This window comes from Hyla sarda, unplaced genomic scaffold (genome assembly GCF_029499605.1).
Source record: "Hyla sarda isolate aHylSar1 unplaced genomic scaffold, aHylSar1.hap1 scaffold_331, whole genome shotgun sequence".
NCBI lineage: Eukaryota > Metazoa > Chordata > Amphibia > Anura > Hylidae > Hyla > Hyla sarda.
Genome location: NW_026610054.1, coordinates 257,733 through 276,642, shown reverse-complemented (window position 1 = coordinate 276,642; position 18,910 = coordinate 257,733). Strand labels below are relative to the sequence as shown.

Below are 18,910 nucleotides of genomic sequence, written 5' to 3'. Positions count from 1 at the left end.
GATATGGGGTCGGGATATGATAACAATATATGAGGACGGGATATGTGGTTGGGATATGATAATATATGAGGACGGGATAATGGGGTCGGGATATGATAACAATATATGAGGTCAGGATATGGGGACGGGATATGATAACAATATATGAGGACGGGATATGGGGTCGGGATATGATAATATATGAGGACAGGATATGGGGGTCGGGATATGATAACAATATATGAGGACGGAATATGAGGTCGGGATATGATAACAATATATGAGGACGGGATATGGGGTGGGATATGATAACAATATATGAGGACAGGATATGGGGTGGGATATGATAACAATATATGAGGACAGGATATGGGGGGTGGGATATGATAACAATATATGAGGACGGGATATGGGGTGGGGATATGATAACAATATATGAGGACGGGATATGGGGGTCGGGATATGATAACAATATATTGAGGACAGGATATGGGGGTGGGATATGATAACAATATATGAGGACGGGATATGGGGTTGGGATATGATAACAATATATGAGGTCGGGATATGGGGTTGGGATATGATATCAATATATGAGGACGGGGATATGGGGTCGGGATATGATAACAATATATGAGGTCGGGATATGGGGTTGGGATATGATAACAATATATGAGGTCGGGATATGGGGGTCAGGATATGATAACAATATATGAGGACGGGATATGGGGTTGGGATATGATAATAATATATGAGGACGGGGATATGGGGTCGGGATATGATAACAATATATGAGGACGGGATATGGGGGTCGGGATATGATAACAATATATGAGGACGGGATATGGGGTCGGGGATATGATAATAATATATGAGGACAGGGATATGGGGTCGGGATATGCTAACAATATATGAGGACGGGATATGGGGTTGGGATATGATAATAATATATGAGGAGGGGATATGAGGTTGGGATATGATAACAATATATGAGGACGGGATTATGGGGGTTGGGATATGATAATAATATATGAGGACGGGATATGGGGTCGGGATATGATAACAATATATGAGGACGGGATATGGGGTTGGGATATGATAATAATATATGAGGACGGGGATATGAGGTTGTGGGATATGATAACAATATATGAGGACGGGATATGGGGTTGGGATATGATAATAATATATGAGGACGGGATATGGGGTCGGGATATGATAACAATATATGAGGACGGGATATGGGGTTGGGATATGATAATAATATATGAGGACGGGATATGAGGTTGGGATATGATAACAATATATGAGGGACGGGATATGGGGGTTGGGATATGATAATAATATATGAGGACGGGATATGGGGTCGGGATATGATAACAATATATGAGGACGGGATATGGGGTTGGGATATGATAACAATATATGAGGACGGGATATGGGGTTGGGATATGATAACAATATATGAGGACGGGATATGGGGTCGGGATATGATAACAATATATGAGGACGGGATATGGGGTTGGGATATGATAACAATATATGAGGACGGGATATGGGGTTGGGATATGATAATAATATATGAGGACGGGATATGGGGTTGGGATATGATAACAATATATGAGGGACGGGATATGGGGTTGGGATATGATAATATATGAGGACGGGATATGGGGTTGGGATATGATAACAATATATGAGGACAGGATATGGGGTCGGGATATGATAATAATATATGAGGACGGGATATGGGGTCGGGATATGATAACAATATATGAGGACTGGGGATATGGGGGTCGGGATATGATAACAATATATGAGGACTGGATATGGGGTCGGGATATGATAATAATATATGAGGACGGGATATGGGGTCGGGATTTGATAACAATATATGAGGACGGGATATGGGGTCGGGATATGATAATAATATATGAGGACGGGATATGGGGTCGGGATATGATAACAATATATGAGGGACGGGATATGGGGTTGGGATATGATAACAATATATGAGGACGGGATATGGGGGTCGGGATATGATAACAATATATGAGGACGGGATATGGGGTCGGGATATGATAATAATATATGAGGACAGGATATGGGGGTCGGGATATGATAACAATATATGAGGACAGGATATGGGGTCGGGATATGATAATAATATATGAGGACGGGGATATGGGGTTGGGATATGATAACAATATATGAGGACGGGGATATGGGGGTCGGGATATGATAACAATATATGAGGGACGGGATATGGGGTTGGGATATGATAACAATATATGAGGACGGGATATGGGGTCGGGATATGATAACAATATATGAGGACGGGATATGGGGTCGGGATATGATAATAATATATGAGGACAGGATATGGGGTTCGGGATATGATAACAATATATGAGGACAGGATATGGGGTCGGGATATGATAACAATATATGAGGACGGGATATGGGGTCATCTTCCAGCTACAGTAATGTTGTATATATCATTGTACGCTGTGGGATTTCATGCAGATTATACACACGTAATTAATAATAAGCGCATTATGATATTAATAACAATACGTAATAGATCGGCAGCATCTTGCCCATTTATACCGTACATGATGGGGACACGGAAGGATTCACAATTTATACCATAGAACATGGAAGTGCAGGAATGAGATGTCTGCGGAAGGAATTCTCTGATAGACACGTTCTGACCATTTACTCTGGATACACGAATTCCAACAGGTATGAACATCCGACGAGAATTATTATGTCATTATTGAAGCTTTACAAACATCCCCGGCTCATTCCACACGAGTCCTGAGCAAATCACCTGATTACTTTTATGTATATATAGATGTTTTCTTTTATGTATATATAGGTTTTCTTTTTGTATATATATGTTTTCTTTTATGTGTATATATATATATGTTTTCTTTTATGTGTATATATATGTTTTCTTTTATGTGTATATATATGTTTTCTTTTATGTATATATATGTTTTCTTTTATGTATATATAGGGTTTTCTTTTATGTGTGTATATATATATATATATATATATATTTTTTTTTTTTCTTTTATGTATATATAGGTTTTCTTTTATGTGTATATAAATGTTTTCTTTTATGTATATATAGGTTTTCTTTTATGCATATAAATGTTTTCTTTTATGTATATATATATATATGTTTTCTTTTATGTATATAGAGGTTTTCTTTTATGTATATATAGGTTTTCTTTTATGTGTATATATATGTTTTCTTTTATGTATATATAGGTTTTCTTTTATGTATATATATAGGTTTTATTTTATGTGTATATATATGTTTTCTTTTATGTATATATAGGTTTTCTTTTATGTATATATATAGGTTTTCTTTTATGTGTATATATATGTTTTCTTTTATGTATATATATATGTTTTCTTTTATGTATATATAGGTTTTCTTTAATGTATATAAATGTTTTCTTTTATGAATATATAGGATTTATTTTATGCACATTATTGTAGATCTTGTAGTCAATCTGTCCCTTGGAGGGTGAAGAGTTAATAGGAGAGAAGGTGGAGATTTCTCCCATGTACTAGTATATAAACCCTCCCCTGTGGACAGATCGACATCACCGAAGAAGAGCGTATGCACTCAAAACGCGTCTGTTGGTATGGTCGGTTTTACCTGTGCCCAGTGATCTTCAATAAAGCTTTTGTACCGCAATGCTGGATCATCGTTTTTCTATTTCTAGAGGAGGCCAGTGAGCATGCTCTATGAGAGAGGAGGAGGGAGCCAGTGAGCATGCTCTGTGAGAGGGAGGAGGAGACCAGTGAGCATGCTCTGTGAGAGGGGGAGTAGGCCAGTGAGCATGCTCTGTGAGAGGGAGGAGGAGGCCAGTGAGTATGCTCTGTGAGAGGGAGGAGGAGGCCAGTGAGTATGCTCTGTGAGAGGGAGGAGGAGGCCAGTGAGTATGCTCTGTGAGAGAGGAGGAGGGAGCCAGTGAGCATGCTCTGTGAGAGAGGAGGAGGGAGCCAGTGAGCATGCTCTGTGAGAGGGGAGGAGGCCAGTGAGCATGCTCTGTGAGAGGGAGCTGTGACCTCTCCTACCATGAAAGGTGCATCCTCTAATGATAATGAGATGACCGACCCCCGCTTTTTAATGATATTTAGATGACTCTGCTGACTCCTCCCTCTAATTATAATGAGATGACTGCTGACCCTACTCCCTAATTATAATGAAATGACTGCTGATCCCGCCCCCTAATTATAATGAGATGACTCTGCTGACCCCACCCCCTAATTATAATGAGATGACTGCTGACCCTACTCCCTAATTATAATGAGATGACTCTGCTGATCCCGCCCCCTAATTATAATGAGATGACTCTGCTGACCCCACCCCCTTATTATAATGAGATGACTGCTGACCCTACTCCCTAATTATAATGAGTTGACTCTGCTGACCCCTCCCTCTAATTATAATGAGATGACTCTGCTGACCCCGCCCCCTAATTATAATGAGATCACTCTGCTGACCCCGCCCCCTAATTATAATGAGATGACTCTGCTGACCCCCACCCCCTAATTATAATGAGATGACTCTGCTGACCCTGCCCCCTAATTATAATGAGATGACTCTGCTGACCCTGCCCCCTAATTATAATGAGATGACTCTGCTGACCCCTCCCTCTAATTATAATGAGATGACTCTGCTGACCCCGCCCCCTAATTATAATGAGATGACTCTGCTGACCCCACCCCCTAATTATAATGAGATGACTCTGCTGACCCCGCCCCCTAATTATAATGAGATGACTCTGCTGACCCCTCCCTCTAATTATAATGAGATGACTCTGCTGACCCCCGCCCCCTAATTATAATGAGATGACTCTGCTGACCCCGCCCCCTAATTATAATGAGATGACTCTGCTGACCCCGCCCCCTAATTATAATGAGATGACTCTGCTGACCCCGCCCTCTAAGTATAATGAGATGACTCTGCTGACCCCGCCCCCTAATTATAATGAGATGACTCTGCTGACCCTGCTCCCTAATTATAATGAGATGACTCTGCTGACCCCACCCCTAATTATAATGAGATGACTCTGCTGACCCCACCCCTAATTATAATGAGATGACTCTGCTGACCCCGCCCCCTAATTATAATGAGATGACTCTGCTGACCCTGCTCCCTAATTATAATGAGATGACTTCTGCTGACTCCACCCCCTAATTATAATGAGATGACTCTGCTGACCTACTCCCTAATTATAATGAGATGACTCTGCTGACCCCGCCCCCTAATTATAATGAGATGACTCTGCTGACCCCTGCCCCCTAATTATAATGAGATGACTCTGCTGACCCTGCTCCCTAATTATAATGAGATGACTCTGCTGACCCCACCCCCTAATTATAATGAGATGACTCTGCTGACCCCACCCCATAATTATAATGAGATGACTCTGCTGACCCCACCCCATAATTATAATGAGATGACTCTGCTGACCCTACTCCCTAATTATGAGGTGACTCTGCTGACCCCACCCCCTAATCATAATGAGATGACTCTGCTGACCCTACTCCCTAATTATAATGAGATGACTCTGCTGACCCTGCCCCCTAATTATAATGAGATGACTCTGCTGACCCTGCCCCCTAATTATAATGAGATGACTCTGCTGACCCTGCCCCCTAATTATAATGAGATGACTCTGCTGACCCTGCCCCCTAATTATAATGAGATGACTCTGCTGACCCTGCCCCCTAATTATAATGAGATGACTCTGCTGACCCTGCCCCCTAATTATAATGAGATGACTCTGCTGACCCCGCCCTGTAATGATAATGGGCGGGGCAGTCTAGTGCAGGGTTCTGAGGATTCTCGGGTTCTCTCTGTGTCTCCAGATTACGTCTTATGAGTCCGAGATTGGGAAACTGAAGGAGGAATTGATGCAGGAAATCCACCAACTGGAGGCCCAGAAGGACGAGGCCATAAAGGAGGCCTCTGAATGCTCGGAGCAGCACATGGAGCAGCTGAGGCGTCAGCTCATGGGTGAGTCCGGGGCCCCAGGGTGAATCCACAATATAGTGGCCCTCATTTACTAAGAAAATCGGGTTGTAAGTCTATGTTGCTTTCTTACCCGACTGCTTTTTTCCCCTGGTATTTATTATTATGTTGCTTTTTTCCCCTGGTATTTATTATTATGTTGCTTTTTTCCCCTGGTATTTATTATTATGTTGCTTTTTTCCCCTGGTATTTATTATTATGTTGCTTTTTTCCCCTGGTATTTATTATTATGTTGCTTTTTTTCCCTGGTATTTATTATTATGTTGCTTTTTTTCCCTGGTATTTATTATTATGTCGCATCTTGTTTGTCGCTCGTGGGTTTTGTTGGTTTTGGTTTCCAACTCCTCTGAGCTGTCGGGAAAAAATCCACAACAATTCAACAAATTTGGGTTGGAAACCTTAATAAATACGTGGGAAAGCTCAGAAATGTCGGGTTACGCCCCTTTTTCGGGTTTGGGAGAATCCACATCGGGTCCGTCGGGAAAAAATGTCGCATAGTGTCGCAGACTGGCGCAGGATGTCTGCGACATGGCGCAGACAAAGATGCGACAAAAAAAAACGACAAAACAAGTCAGGTTTAGAATAGTAAATGAGGGACAATGTGATTGTGGTGGGCGGTCCCGGTCCTGCAGGCTATTGTCCAGATCCCGGTCCTGCAGGCTATTGTACGGGTCCGGATCCTGCAGGCTATTGTCCAGATCCCGGTCCCGCAGGCTATTGTCCAGATCCGGTCCTGCAGGCTATTGTCCAGATCCCGGTCCTGCAGGCTATTGTCCAGATCCCGGTCCCGCAAGCTATTGTCCAGATCCCGGTCCTGCAGGCTATTGTCCAGATCCCGGTCCCGCAAGCTATTGTCCAGATCCGGTCCTGCAGGCTATTGTCCAGATCCCGGTCCCGCAGGCTATTGTCCAGATCCGGTCCTGCAGGCTATTGTCCAGATCCCGGTCCTGCAGGCTATTGTCCAGATCCCGGTCCTGCAGGCTATTGTCCAGATCCCAGTCCTGCAGGCTATTGTCCAGATCCCGGTCCTGCAGGCTATTGTCCAGATCCGATCCTGCAGGCTATTGTCCAGATCCCGATCCTGCAGGCTATTGTCCAGATCCCGATCCTGCAGGCTATTGTACGGGTCCGGATCCTGCAGGCTATTGTCCAGATCCCGGTCCCGCAGGCTATTGTCCAGATCCGGTCCTGCAGGCTATTGTCCAGATCCCGGTCCTGCAGGCTATTGTCCAGATCCCGGTCCTGCAGGCTATTGTCCAGATCCCGATCCTGCAGGCTATTGTCCAGATCCCGGTCCTGCAGGCTATTGTCCAGATCCCGGTCCTGCAGGCTATTGTCCAGATCCCGGTCCCGCAGGCTATTGTCCAGATCCGGTCCTGCAGGCTATTGTCCACATCCCGGTCCTGCAGGCTATTGTCCAGATCCTGGTCCTGCAGGCTATTGTCCAGATCCCGGTCCCGCAGACTATTGTCCAGATCCGGTCCTGCAGGCTATTGTCCAGATCCCGGTCCTGCAGGCTATTGTCCAGATCCGATCCTGCAGGCTATTGTCCAGATCCCGGTCCTGCAGGCTATTGTCCAGATCCCGTTCCCGCAGGCTATTGTCCAGATCCCGGTCCTGCAGGCTATTGTCCAGATCCGGTCCTGCAGGCTATTGTCCAGATCCGATCCTGCAGGCTATTGTCCAGATCCCGGCCCCGCAGGCTATTGTCCAGATCCCGGTCCTGCAGGCTATTGTCCAGATCCCGGTCCTGCAGGCTATTGTACGGGTCCCGGTCCTGCAGGCTATTGTCCAGATCCCGATCCTGCAGGCTATTGTCCAGATCCCGGTCCTGCAGGCTATTGTCCAGATCCCGGTCCCGCAGGCTATTGTACGGGTCCCGGTCCTGCAGGCTATTGTCCAGATCCCGGTCCCGCAGGCTATTGTACGGGTCCCGGTCCTGCAGGCTATTGTCCAGATCCCGGTCCCGCAGGCTATTGTCCAGATCCCGGTCCTGCAGGCTATTGTCCAGATCCGATCCTGCAGGCTATTGTCCAGATCCCGGTCCTGCAGGCTATTGTCCAGATCCCGGTCCTGCAGGCTATTGTACGGGTCCGGATCCTGCAGGCTATTGTCCAGATCCCGGTCCTGCAGGCTATTGTCCAGATCCCGGTCCTGCAGGCTATTGTCCAGATCCGGTCCTGCAGGCTATTGTCCAGATCCCGGTCCTGCAGGCTATTGTCCAGATCCCGGTCCTGCAGGCTATTGTCCAGATCCGATCCTGCAGGCTATTGTCCAGATCCCGGTCCTGCAGGCTATTGTCCAGATCCCGGTCCTGCAGGCTATTGTACGGGTCCGGATCCTGCAGGCTATTGTCCAGATCCCGGTCCTGCAGGCTATTGTCCAGATCCGATCCTGCAGGCTATTGTCCAGATCCCGGTCCTGCAGGCTATTGTCCAGATCCCGGTCCCGCAGGCTATTGTCCAGATCCCGGTCCTGCAGGCTATTGTCCAGATCCCGGTCCTGCAGGCTATTGTACGGGTCCGGATCCTGCAGGCTATTGTCCAAATCCCGGTCCTGCAGGCTATTGTCCAGATCCCGGTCCTGCAGGCTATTGTCCAGATCCCGGTCCCGCAGGCTATTGTCCAGATCCCGGTCCTGCTGGCTATTGTCCAGATCCCGGTCCCGCAGGCTATTGTACGGGTCCCGGTCCTGCAGGCTATTGTCCAGATCCCGGTCCTGCAGGCTATTGTCCAGATCCCGGTCCCGCAGGCTATTGTCCAGATCCCGGTCCCGCAGGCTATTGTACGGGTCCCGGTCCTGCAGGCTATTGTCCAGATCCCGGTCCCGCAGGCTATTGTACGGGTCCCGGTCCCGCAGGCTATTGTCCAGATCCCGGTCCTGCAGGCTATTGTCCAGATCCCGGTCCCGCAGGCTATTGTCCAGATCCCGGTCCCGCAGGCTATTGTCCAGATCCCGGTCCCGCAGGCTATTGTCCAGATCCCGGTCCTGCAGGCTATTGTCCAGATCCCGGTCCCGCAGGCTATTGTACGGGTCCCGGTCCTGCAGGCTATTGTCCAGATCCCGGTCCCGCAGGCTATTGTACGGGTCCCGGTCCCGCAGGCTATTGTCCAGATCCCGATCCTGCAGGCTATTGTCCAGATCCCGGTCCTGCAGGCTATTGTCCAGATCCCGGTCCTGCAGGCTATTGTCCAGATCCCGGTCCTGCAGGCTATTGTCCAGATCCCGGTCCCGCAGGCTATTGTCCAGATCCCGGTCCCGCAGGCTATTGTCCAGATCCCGGTCCTGCAGGCTATTGTCCAGATCCCGGTCCCGCAGGCTATTGTACGGGTCCCGGTCCTGCAGGCTATTGTCCAGATCCCGGTCCCGCAGGCTATTGTACGGGTCCCGGTCCCGCAGGCTATTGTCCAGATCCCGATCCTGCAGGCTATTGTCCAGATCCCGGTCCTGCAGGCTATTGTCCAGATCCCGGTCCTGCAGGCTATTGTCCAGATCCCGGTCCCGCAGGCTATTGTACGGGTCCCGGTCCTGCAGGCTATTGTCCAGATCCCGGTCCCGCAGGCTATTGTACGGGTCCCGGTCCCGCAGGCTATTGTCCAGATCCCGATCCTGCAGGCTATTGTCCAGATCCCGGTCCTGCAGGCTATTGTCCAGATCCCGGTCCTGCAGGCTATTGTCCAGATCCCGGTCCTGCAGGCTATTGTCCAGATCCCGGTCCCGCAGGCTATTGTCCAGATCCCGTTCCCGCAGGCTATTGTCCAGATCCCGGTCCCGCAGGCTATTGTCCTGATCCCGGTCCTGCAGGCTATTGTCCAGATCCCGGTCCTGCAGGCTATTGTCCAGATCCCGGTCCTGCAGGCTATTGTCCAGATCCGATCCTGCAGGCTATTGTCCAGATCCCGGTCCTGCAGGCTATTGTCCAGATCCTGGTCCTGCAGGCTATTGTCCAGATCCCGGTCCCACGGGCTATTGCACGGGTCCCGGCCCCGCAGGCTATAGAAACATAGAATGTGTCGGCAGATAAGAACCATTTGGCCCAATAATCTGAATCCTATCAATAGTCCCTGGCCTTATCTTATATGAAGGATAGTCTTATACCTATCTCTATCTTATATGAAGGATAGCCTTATACCTATCTCTATCTTATATGAAGGATAGCCTTATACCTATCCCTATCTTATATGAAGGATAGCCTTATACCTATCTCTATCTTATATGAAGCATAGTCTTATACCTATCTCTATCTTATATGAAGGATAGCCTTATACCTATCTCTATCTTATATGAAGCATAGTCTTATACCTATCTCTATCTTATATGAAGGATAGCCTTATACCTATCTCTATCTTATATGAAGGATAGCCTTATACCTGTCCCTATCTTATATGAAGGAGCCTTATACCTATCTCTATCTTATATGAAGGATAGCCTTATACCTATCTCTATCTAATATGAAGGATAGTCTTATACCTATCTCTATCTTATATGAAGGATAGCCTTATACCTATCCCTATCTTATATGAAGAATAGTCTTATACCTATCCCTATCTTATATGAAGGATAGCCTTATACCTATCCCTATCTTATATGAAGGATAGCCTTATACCTATCTCTATCTTATATGAAGGATAGCCTTATACCTATCCCTATCTTATATGAAGGATAGCCTTATACCTATCTCTATCTTATATGAAGCATAGTCTTATACCTATCTCTATCTTATATGAAGGATAGCCTTATACCTATCTCTATCTTATATGAAGGATAGCCTTATACCTGTCCCTATCTTATATGAAGGAGCCTTATACCTATCTCTATCTTATATGAAGGATAGCCTTATACCTATCTCTATCTAATATGAAGGATAGTCTTATACCTATCTCTATCTTATATGAAGGATAGCCTTATACCTATCCCTATCTTATATGAAGAATAGTCTTATACCTATCCCTATCTTATATGAAGGATAGCCTTATACCTATCCCTATCTTATATGAAGGATAGCCTTATACCTATCCCTATCTGATATGAAGGATAGCCTCATACCTATCTCTATCTTATATGAAGGATAGCCTTATACCCATCCCTATCTTATATGAAGGATAGTCTTATACCTATCTCTATCTTATATGAAGGATAGTCTTATACCTATCTCTATCTTATATGAAGGATAGTCTTATACCTATCTCTATCTTATATGAAGGATAGCCTTATACCTATCTCTATCTTATATGAAGGATAGTCTTATACCTATCTCTATCTTATATGAAGGATAGTCTTATACCTATCTCTATCTTATATGAAGGATAGTCTTATACCTATCTCTATCTTATATGAAGGATATCCTTATACCTATCCCTATCTTATATGAAGGATAGCCTTATACCTATCTCTATCTTATATGAAGCATAGTCTTATACCTATCTCTATCTTATATGAAGGATAGCCTTATACCTATCCCTATCTTATATGAAGGATAGTCTTATACCTATCTCTATCTTATATGAAGGATAGCCTTATACCTATCTCTATCTTATATGAAGGATAGCCTTATACCTATCTCTATCTTATATGAAGGATAGCCTTATACCTATCCCTATCTTATATGAAGGATAGCCTTATACCTATCTCTATCTTATATGAAGCATAGTCTTATACCTATCTCTATCTTATATGAAGGATAGCCTTATACCTATCTCTATCTTATATGAAGGATAGCCTTATACCTGTCCCTATCTTATATGAAGGAGCCTTATACCTATCTCTATCTTATATGAAGGATAGCCTTATACCTATCTCTATCTAATATGAAGGATAGTCTTATACCTATCTCTATCTTATATGAAGGATAGCCTTATACCTATCCCTATCTTATATGAAGAATAGTCTTATACCTATCCCTATCTTATATGAAGGATAGCCTTATACCTATCCCTATCTTATATGAAGGATAGCCTTATACCTATCCCTATCTGATATGAAGGATAGCCTCATACCTATCTCTATCTTATATGAAGGATAGCCTTATACCTATCTCTATCTTATATGAAGGATAGCCTTATACCTATCTCTATCTTATATAAAGGATAGCCTTATACCTATCTCTATCTTATATGAAGGATAGCCTTATACCTATCTCTATCTTATATGAAGGATAGCCTTATACCTATCTCTATCTTATATGAAGGATAGCCTTATACCTATCTCTATCTTATATGAAGGATAGCCTTATACCTATCTCTATCTTATATGAAGGATAGCCTTATACCTATCTCTATCTTATATGAAGGATAGCCTTATTCCTATCCCTCAAGGAAAACACTTCTTAGTCCTCAGGGTCTTATCATCTGTGGTGATTGTGCAATAGACATTCGACACTAAGTCATAAAAACTGCCAACTAGTATTATATAATCTACTATTTAATATGTTAATAAAATAAGATGAAATGAGATAAATAGATATAGATACAATATCTGGAAATCTGCCCCCACAGGGCCCTTCATCAGGACAGCATTCCTGGACAGGGCCCTTCATCAGGACAGCATTCCTGGACAGGGCCCTTCATCAGGACAGCATTCCTGGACTGGGCCCTTCATCAGGACAGCATTCCTGGACTGGGCCCTTCATCAGGACAGCATTCCTGGACAGGGCCCTTCATCAGGACAGCATTCCTGGACAGGGCCCTTCATCAGGACAGCATTCCTGGACAGGGCCCTTCATCAGGACAGCATTCCTGGACAGGGCCCTTCATCAGGACAGCATTCCTGGACAGGGCCCTTCATCAGGACAGCATTCCTGGACAGGGCCCTTCATCAGGACAACATTCCTGGACAGGGCCCTTCATCAGGACAACATTCCTGGACAGGGCCCTTGTGGTTAATAGGCTGACTCCAGAATCCAGAAGACCATTATCAGTATAATAGAAATAATGAAATATACAGATAAAATGCAAATACTAAAAATTCACTCCACATTGTACGGGTCCCCGTTCCCGCAGGCCATTGTACGGGTCCCCGTTCCCGCAGGCCATTGTACGGGTCCCCGTTCCCGCAGGCCATTGTACGGGTCCAAGGCTCATCCTCTTTGGTCTGGTTGTGGTCTCAGTGTTGAGGATATGTGTGTTTATCAGGTTTCTATCGCCTCTTCCCCATGCTCATCCTGAGCTTCCTCATGCAGTTGTGTCCATATCCTACAATGTGCAGGGATGCAGAGCCGCCTGGCGTCACTCCAGCCCGTCCTGAAGAATATGAAGAGCAACTACAACAGTCTGAGGAGTCAAGTGAGGAACTTCTCTCAATTCTATGAGGCGTCCATCAGAGAGGCCCGAAGACAGGTGAGGAGGGAGAGACGGGTGAGGAGAGAGAGAGAAGGGTGAGGAGAGAGAGAGAGACGGGTGAGGAGCAGGAGAGAGACGGGTGAGGAGCAGGAGAGAGACGGGTGAGGAGCAGGAGAGAGACGGGTGAGGAGAGAAGGACGGGTGAGGAGAGAAGGACGGGTGAGGAGAGAAGGACGGGTGAGGAGAGAAGGACGGGTGAGGAGAGAAGGACTGGTGAGGAGAGAAGGACGGGTGAGGAGAGAAGGACGGGTGAGGAGAGAAGGACGGGTGAGGAGAGGGACGGGTGAGGAGAGAAGGACGGGTGAGGAGAGAAGGTCGGGTGAGGAGAGGGACGGGTGAGGAGAGAAGGACGGGTGAGGCGAGAAGGACGGGTGAGGCGAGAAGGACGGGTGAGGAGAGAAGGACGGGTGAGGAGAGAAGGACGGGTGAGGAGAGGGACGGGTGAGGAGAGAGGGACGGGTGAGGAGAGAGGGACGGGTGAGGAGAGAAGGACGGGTGAGGAGAGAAGGACGGGTGAGGAGAGAAGGACGGGTGAGGAGAGAAGGACGGGTGAGGAGAGAAGGACGGGTGAGGAGAGAGGGACGGGTGAGGAGAGAGGGACGGGTGAGGAGAAAGGGACGGGTGAGGAGAGAGGGACGGGTGAGGAGAGAGGGACGGGTGAGGAGAGAGGGACGGGTGAGGAGAGAAGGACGGGTGAGGAGAGAAGGACGGGTGAGGAGAGAGGGACGGGTGAGGAGAGAGGGACGGGTGAGGAGAGAGGGACGGGTGAGGAGAGAGGGACGGGTGAGGAGAGGGACGGGTGAGGAGAGAAGGACGGGTGAGGAGAGGGACGGGTGAGGAGAGAGGGACGGGTGAGGAGAGAGGGACGGGTGAGGAGAGAAGGACGGGCGAGGCGAGAGGGACGGGCGAGGAGCAGTATAAAGCAGCAGAGGGACAGTCAGGTTCTGTCTTCTCTGCAGATCTGCGATGCCGTCACGGATGTTTCTGAAGCCAACAAGGATCTTCTGCTAAAATACCAAAGAGAAATGCAGCTGCGCAAGAAATACCACAACCAGCTGGTGGAGCTGAAGGGTGAGCGCACGTGTTCCCCGGGCCCCCGAGGTGTCCTCAGGGCCCCCAGTACAGAGATGACTGGGTCTCCTCTCCCTAATTAGGAAACATCCGTGTGCTGTGCAGAGTGCGGCCGCACGTGGACACCGGAGAGGAGGACGGTTCTGGAGCCTCCACCATCATCACCGATGTCAACGACGACACCAAACTCTCCCTACACTATAAGGGCAAGGACAGGAACTTCGAGCTGGACAAAATCTTCTTACCGCACACCACACAGGAGGAGGTCAGATCTGCCGAGGATTGTACGTCCAGTTTGGGGCATACAGAATGTGACGGAAGATTGTCTGCTGGTTATAGAGAGATCAGATTGTCTGCTGGTTGTAGAGAGATCAGATTGTCTGCGGGTTATAGAGAGATCAGATTGTCTGCTGGTTGTAGAGAGATCAGATTGTCTGCTGGTTATAGAAAGATCAAATTATCTGCTGGTTATAGAGAGATCAGATTGTCTGCTGGTTATAGAGATATCAGATTGTCTGCGGGTTATAGAGAGATCAAATTATCTGCGGGTTATAGAGAGATCAGATTGTCTGCTGGTTGTAGAGAGATCAGATTGTCTGCTGGTTATAGAAAGATCAAATTATCTGCTGGTTATAGAGAGATCAGATTGTCTGCTGGTTGTAGAGAGATCAGATTGTCTGCTGGTTATAGAAAGATCAAATTATCTGCTGGTTATAGAGAGATCAGATTGCCTGCTGGTTGTAGAGAGATCAGATTGTCTGCTGGTTGTAGAAAGATCAGATTGTCTGCTGGTTGTAGAGAGATCAGATTGTCTGCTGGTTATAGAGAGATCAGATTGTCTGCTGGTTATAGAGAGATCAGATTGTCTGCTGGTTATAGAGAGATCAGATTGTCTGCTGGTTATAGAGATATCAGATTGTCTGCTGGTTATAGAGAGATCAGATTGTCTGCTGGTTATAGAGAGATCGGATTGTCTGCGGGTAATAGAGAGATCAAATTATCTGCGGGTTATAGAGAGATCAGATTGGCTGCTGGTTATAGAGAGATCAGATTGTCTGCTGGTTATAGAGAGATCAGATGGTCTGCTGGTTATAGAGAGATCAGATTGTCTGCTGGTTATAGAGAGTTCAGATTGTCTGCTGGTTATAGAAAGATCAGATTGTCTGCTGGTTATAGAGATATCAGATTATCTGCGGGTTATAGAAAGATCAGATTGTCTGCTGGTTATAGAGAGATCGGATTGTCTGCTGGTTATAGAAAGATCAGATTGTCTGCTGGTTATAGAGAGATCAGATTGTCTGCTGGTTATAGAAAGATCAGATTGTCTGCTGGTTATAGAGAGATCGGATTGTCTGCTGGTTATAGAGAGATCAGATTGTCTGCTGTTATAGAGAGATCAGATTGTCTGCTGGTTATAGAAAGATCAGATTTCTGCTGGTTGTAGAGAGATCAGATTGTCTGCTGGTTATAGAGAGATCAGATTGTCTGCTGGTTATAGAGAGATCAGATTGTCTGCTGGTTATAGAGAGATCAGATTGTCTGCTGGTTATAGAGATATCAGATTGTCTGCTGGTTATAGAGAGATCAGATTGTCTGCTGGTTATAGAGAGATCGGATTGTCTGCGGGTAATAGAGAGATCAAATTATCTGCGGGTTATAGAGAGATCAGATTGGCTGCTGGTTATAGAGAGATCAGATTGTCTGCTGGTTATAGAGAGATCAGATGGTCTGCTGGTTATAGAGAGATCAGATTGTCTGCTGGTTATAGAGAGTTCAGATTGTCTGCTGGTTATAGAAAGATCAGATTGTCTGCTGGTTATAGAGATATCAGATTATCTGCGGGTTATAGAAAGATCAGATTGTCTGCTGGTTATAGAGAGATCGGATTGTCTGCTGGTTATAGAAAGATCAGATTGTCTGCTGGTTATAGAGAGATCAGATTGTCTGCTGGTTATAGAAAGATCAGATTGTCTGCTGGTTATAGAGAGATCGGATTGTCTGCTGGTTATAGAGAGATCAGATTGTCTGCTGTTATAGAGAGATCAGATTGTCTGCTGGTTATAGAAAGATCAGATTTCTGCTGGTTGTAGAGAGATCAGATTTCTGCTGGTTGTAGAGAGATCAGATTGTCTGCTGGTTATAGAGAGATCTGATTGTCTTATGGTTGATCTGATTGGCCATTTTTTCTCTGCTGTGATGTCACATGTTCCTCCCTCCAGGTCTTCCAGGAGATTGAGCCGGTGGTCATGTCCTGCATCAATGGATACAACGTCTGCATCTTTGCTTATGGTCAGACTGGATCTGGCAAGACGTACACCATGGAGGTAATCACCATAACCTCGGATCAGTGGGAGGAGGGAACTATACACATTTAGGCAGGATGGGTGATCAGGTGACCTGACAGATCTATGATGGCCGACTGGTTAGAGGAGAAGAAGCCGCTCCAGGTGACCTCCTCTCTGAGTGTTCTGGGCCCCATAAGGAGGAGCCCAGAACACCCTAACCCTGTGAGATCTTGTACAATCTGCAGGGTCAGGAGATCAGGTTCTGTGAGATCTTGTACAATCTGTAGGGCCTTGTATTCATGGTTCTGTCTGTGGGGTCTTCAGGATTGGGGGGGGGGTGTCAGGAGGTCAGGTTCTGTGAGATCTTGTACAATCTGTAGGGTCTTGTATTCATGGTTCTGTCTGTGGGGTCTTAAGGATGGGGGGGGGTGAGGAGGTAAGGCTCTGTGAGATCTTGTACAATCTGTAGGGTCTTGTATTCATGGTTCTGTCTGTGGGGTCTTCAAGATGGGGGAGGGAGGTGTCAGGAGGTCAGGTTCTGTGAGATATTGTACAATCTGTAGGGTCTTGTATTCATGGTTCTGTCTGTGGGGTCTTAAGGATTGGGGGGGGGGGTGTGAGGAGGTCAGACTCTGTGAGATCTTGTACAATCTGTAGGGTCTTGTATTCATGGTTCTACCTGTGGGGTCTTCAGGATGGAGGGGGGGGGGGTCAGGTTCTGTGAGATCTTGCACAATCTGTAGGGTCTTGTATTCATGGTTCTACCTGTGTGGTCTTCGGGATGGAAGGGGGTCAGGAGGTCAGGTTCTGTGAGATCTTGTGCAATCTGTAGGGTCTCATACTCATGGTTCTACCTGTGGGGTCTTCATGATGGGGTGGGGGTGTCAGGAGATTCGCTTCTGTGAGATCTTGTACAATCTGTAGGGTCTTATACGCATGGTTCTGTCTGTGGGGTCTTCAGGATGGGGGGGGGGTGTCAGGTGGTAAGGTTCTGTGAGTTCTTAAACTCATGGTTCTACCATTGGGGTCTTCAGGATTGGGGAGGGGGGGTGAGGAGGTCAGGTTCTGTGAGGTCTTGTACAATCTCTAGGGTCTTGTACTCATGGTTCTACCTGTGGGGTCTTCAGGGTGGAGGGGGGGGGGGTCAGGAGGTCAGGTTCTGTGAGATCTTGTACAATCTGTAGGGTCTTGTATTCATGTTTCTACCTGTGGGGTCTTCAGGATTGGGGGGGGGGGGGTGTCAGGAGGTCAGGTTCTGTGAGATCTTGTACAATCTGTAGGGTCTTGTATTCATGTTTCTACCTGTGGGGTCTTCAGGATTGGGGGGGGGGTGTCAGGAGGTCAGGTTCTGTGAGATCTTGTACAATCTGAAGGGTCTTGTATTCATGTTTCTACCTGTGGGGTCTTCAGGATTGGGGGGGGGGGGGGTGTCAGGAGGTCAGGTTCTGTGAGATCTTGTACAATCTGTAGGGTCTTATACTCATGGTTCTACCTGTGGGGTCTTCAGGATTGGGGGGGGGGGGTGTCAGGAGGTCTGGTTCTGTGAGGTCTTGTACAATCTGTAGGGTCTTATACTCATGGTTCTACCTGTGGGGTCTTCAGGATGGAGGGGGGGGGGTCAGGTTCTGTGAGGTCTTATACAATCTCTAGTGTCTCATACTCTTGGTTCTACCTGTGGGGTCTTCAGGATGGAGGGGGTCAGGAGGTCAGGTCCTGTGAGATCTTGTACAATCTGTAGGGTCTTGTATTCATGGTTGTACCTGTGGGGTCTTCAGTATTGGGGGGGGGGGGGGGTCAGGAGGTCAGGTTCTGTGAGGTCTTATAAAATCTGTAGGGTCTCATACTCATGGTTCTACCTGTTGGGTCTTCAGGATGGAGGGGGGGGGGGGGTCAGGTTCTGTGAGGTCTTATACAATCTGTAGGGTCTCATACTCATGGTTCTGTCTGTGGGGTCTTCAGTATTTGGGGGGGGGGGGTGTCAGGAGGTCAGGTTCTGTGAGGTCTTATACAATCTGTAGGGTCTCATACTCATGGTTCTACCTGTGGGGTCTTCAGGATGGAGGGGGGGGGGGGGTCAGGAGGTCAGGTTCTGTGAGTTCTTGTACAATCTGTAGGGTCTTATACTTATGGTTCTGTCTGTGGGGTCTTCAGTATTGGGGGGGGGGTGTCAGGAAGTC

At 46.8% G+C, this 18,910-nt stretch overlaps 1 protein-coding gene across 1 annotated transcript in view; it reads left to right on the top strand.

Moving 5' to 3' along the window:
* The first annotated feature begins 5,881 nt into the window (after nt 1-5,881).
* LOC130330281 (kinesin-like protein KIFC3) overlaps nt 5,882-18,910 on the top strand; it is a 37,770-nt gene continuing 24,741 nt past the window's right edge. The window contains exons 1-5 of the mRNA XM_056553575.1: nt 5,882-6,025; nt 13,218-13,374; nt 14,337-14,448; nt 14,532-14,713; nt 16,668-16,772. Of these exons, the coding sequence (XP_056409550.1) occupies nt 5,982-6,025; nt 13,218-13,374; nt 14,337-14,448; nt 14,532-14,713; nt 16,668-16,772 (600 nt within the window). The 5' untranslated portion in view covers nt 5,882-5,981. The remainder of the gene's footprint in view (nt 6,026-13,217; nt 13,375-14,336; nt 14,449-14,531; nt 14,714-16,667; nt 16,773-18,910) is intronic.